Source organism: Oncorhynchus keta, chromosome 19 (genome assembly GCF_023373465.1).
Source record: "Oncorhynchus keta strain PuntledgeMale-10-30-2019 chromosome 19, Oket_V2, whole genome shotgun sequence".
Lineage (NCBI taxonomy): Eukaryota > Metazoa > Chordata > Actinopteri > Salmoniformes > Salmonidae > Oncorhynchus > Oncorhynchus keta.
In genome coordinates this window covers 46,383,899-46,386,616 of record NC_068439.1, presented here as the reverse complement: position 1 = coordinate 46,386,616, position 2,718 = coordinate 46,383,899, and the positions used below count along the sequence as shown (strand labels likewise).

At 44.7% G+C, this 2,718-nt stretch overlaps 1 protein-coding gene across 1 annotated transcript; it reads left to right on the top strand.

The window, feature by feature from the left end:
* The first annotated feature begins 1,115 nt into the window (after window positions 1–1,115).
* On the top strand, window positions 1,116–1,885 carry LOC118397702 (sterile alpha motif domain-containing protein 5-like). Its single transcript, XM_035792600.1, has 2 exons — window positions 1,116–1,763; window positions 1,871–1,885. Exons 1-2 carry the CDS (start codon window positions 1,266–1,268, stop codon window positions 1,883–1,885), a joined length of 513 nt encoding a protein of 170 aa, XP_035648493.1. The 5' UTR covers window positions 1,116–1,265.
* Window positions 1,886–2,718: the final 833 nt, after the last annotated feature.

Sequence of the window (2,718 nt, the reverse complement as noted above, 5' to 3'; positions counted from 1 at the left end):
TGATTGCTTTGTTATGCTTGCAGTTATCCACTGATTCCTTCCAAATCACTCATTGTTGAATTTTCGATTTCCAACTTGGAAATCTTTATTTCAAATGGCCAATGAGCACCGATACGTTTTATCTATAATTTCACATTATTACCTCCAATTTGGACCAATTCACATTTCCAATTTCCCACCCTGTCATAGCCTACCCTAACGGGCCTCAACCAATAGTCAATATAGGCTAAAGATCCCAAGCAGGGCTACATCAACTTCCAGAGAGAGTCAGGCTCTTGGGCTTTATGGGGGCCACTCTGGTTTGAGTGTCCTTGGTAGAACTGTGTCGCTTTAACCAAGTGGTCACATATCGTTCTGGATTCCATTGCACCAGAGCAGGTTGGTGAAGTTTTATGAACATCAAGGCAGACAGGTGCTATTTTTTTCCAACCTTATGAAGTTGTCAAGCCTCGAATGGGCCTCTGCAGTGCACACATGTAGCCTACAGTTCGTCGTCATTCGCCGGAGAGAAGACAGAGAAAAAAACACCATTTACCTACTTTTAGGCTGCTGTAGCCTACGTATTTATTTGGTTTGTCAACCTATTGTTTTTAATTGAATTTTAGTGGTAATTAACTATAATTTATTTAGAATTGATCGGAATACATTTTCAGTGTATTCTCAAACAATTTAGGAAGCGCTGCCCCCTCACGCTTCTCCAGCACTTCAAGCCTGATTACTTGTGAAGCTAAGGCAGCTGGATTGCGCTATTTCATCAGTAAAAAATATGAAGATATTTTTGTGGGAGGATTATTTGTCGTACCCCCCACTACTACTTCCAGCAGCTATGTCTAAAAGTGGGAGCCTCAGACAGTTTCATGAAGTTTGAGCCTAAAAATCAGGACAGTCTCATCAAGGTCAAGTCCCAGAGCCCATACATGTCCTTCATTGGTCCACTCAGAGGCACAGTTATCGACAAATCAATAATTTCCCAGTAGATGGCAGCAAACACTCACGAATCAGTTCAATTCATTTGAACCCAACAGGACACTAAGTGCATTGAGATGTTGCTGGAGATACTGCGGAGTGGGGACTTTCGAGTAGCTGGCAAACACTTGCTCTATGCGTAGCGCGCATGTTGGTAGATGGGACAGATGGAGAAAAGGAGAGGATGAGCGTGCTACACGCAGTCAGGATTTTCATTAGAATAAAGCAGAATCGCTAGTGTTTTTCTGATTTACTGAACCGTTTACCTTCGTATTTGTTCTTCTTGCTTGCTCCCCAAAATGACCACCCGTGGACCAAGCATCGTGTTTGAGTGGCTGAAGACCCTCCAGCTCTCTCAGTATGTGGAGTCCTTCGTGGATAACGGCTATGATGATCTGGAAGTTTGCAAACAAATTGGGGACCCCGACCTGGATGCTATCGGTGTCTACATACCGCACCACCGGCGAAGGATCAACAACGCGGTGCAAAGGCTGAAAGATGAGAATGAGGAAGCCGCCGGGCTTTACTTCACACTTGAGCCAATGCCCACCATCCCCCCCAACAGCCACCTGTTGGAACATTACGAGTCCAAACTCTGGGGGTCAAAGTCTTGGACCGAACCGGACAGTGACTGGGTCGGGAGGAATGGGGGTACATATCTGTGCGTGCAAAGGAACCTGATGCTTGGCAACCGAAGGGAGTTGGTGATTTACCCCAAAATGAAGCTGAAGATCATGATTAGGGATAAAGTCATCAGAGATGGCATCAACATCGCCAGGCCACCATACTCAAACAAGGTATATAAGTCACACAAATGTTTTTGGTGTGCTTTGTCCAGTGTTGCCCTCATATTGTCTTACAAAAACCCTGTATTGATCTCACATAAGTGCCTGCTGCCTCCCAGTGTGTTCTCAGGTGATAGAGTGGTCAGTGGCCAGTCTGTCTTTTGAAGGTCACTTTGGTGGGGTTACCATCATGAGAAATATATTAGTGCCAAGCTTCCAATACTCTTCACATCCTTATAATCTAAAAATGAGTTTGTATCATCTATCTGCCATGAGGGCAGTGGCCTCATGTAAAAGTGGCAATAATAATCTAAACTTTTGAATACCTCCATAACACAAACTTTGGATCAGCACCTCACCTCACACTTGTCAGGCCCAGCGCTAATGTAATGAGTGACTGACTGGTCACATATCAGATTTATTTAATGATAACCATGAGAGAATAGAACTGTCCCAGGGTCAGTGAGTTCAGTTCACCCTGCAGCCTGGCCTCAGAGCCATACAAAGCATACGATACATATGTCGATACGCCTCCAAGACCTATGATTCACTACATGACCAAAAGTATGTGGACACCTGCAGGTCGAACATCTTATAAAATCAAGGGCATTAATAGGTCCCCCTTTTTCTGATATAAGAGCCTCCACTGTTCTATGAATGCTTTCTACTAGATGTTGGAACATTGCTGGGGGGACTTGCTTCCATTCAGCCACAAGAGCAGTAGAGAGTAGGCCTGGATCGCAGTCGGCGTTCCAATTCATCCAAAGGTGTTGGATGGGGTTGAGATCAGGGCTTTGTGCAGGCCAGTCAAGTTCTTCCACATCTATCTCGACAAATCATTTCTGTATGGACTTTGCTTTGTGCACAGGGGCATTGTCATGCTGAAACAGGAAAGGACCGTCCCCAAACTGTTGCCACAAAGTTGGAAGCACAGAATTGAATAGAATGTCATTGTATGCTATAGCGT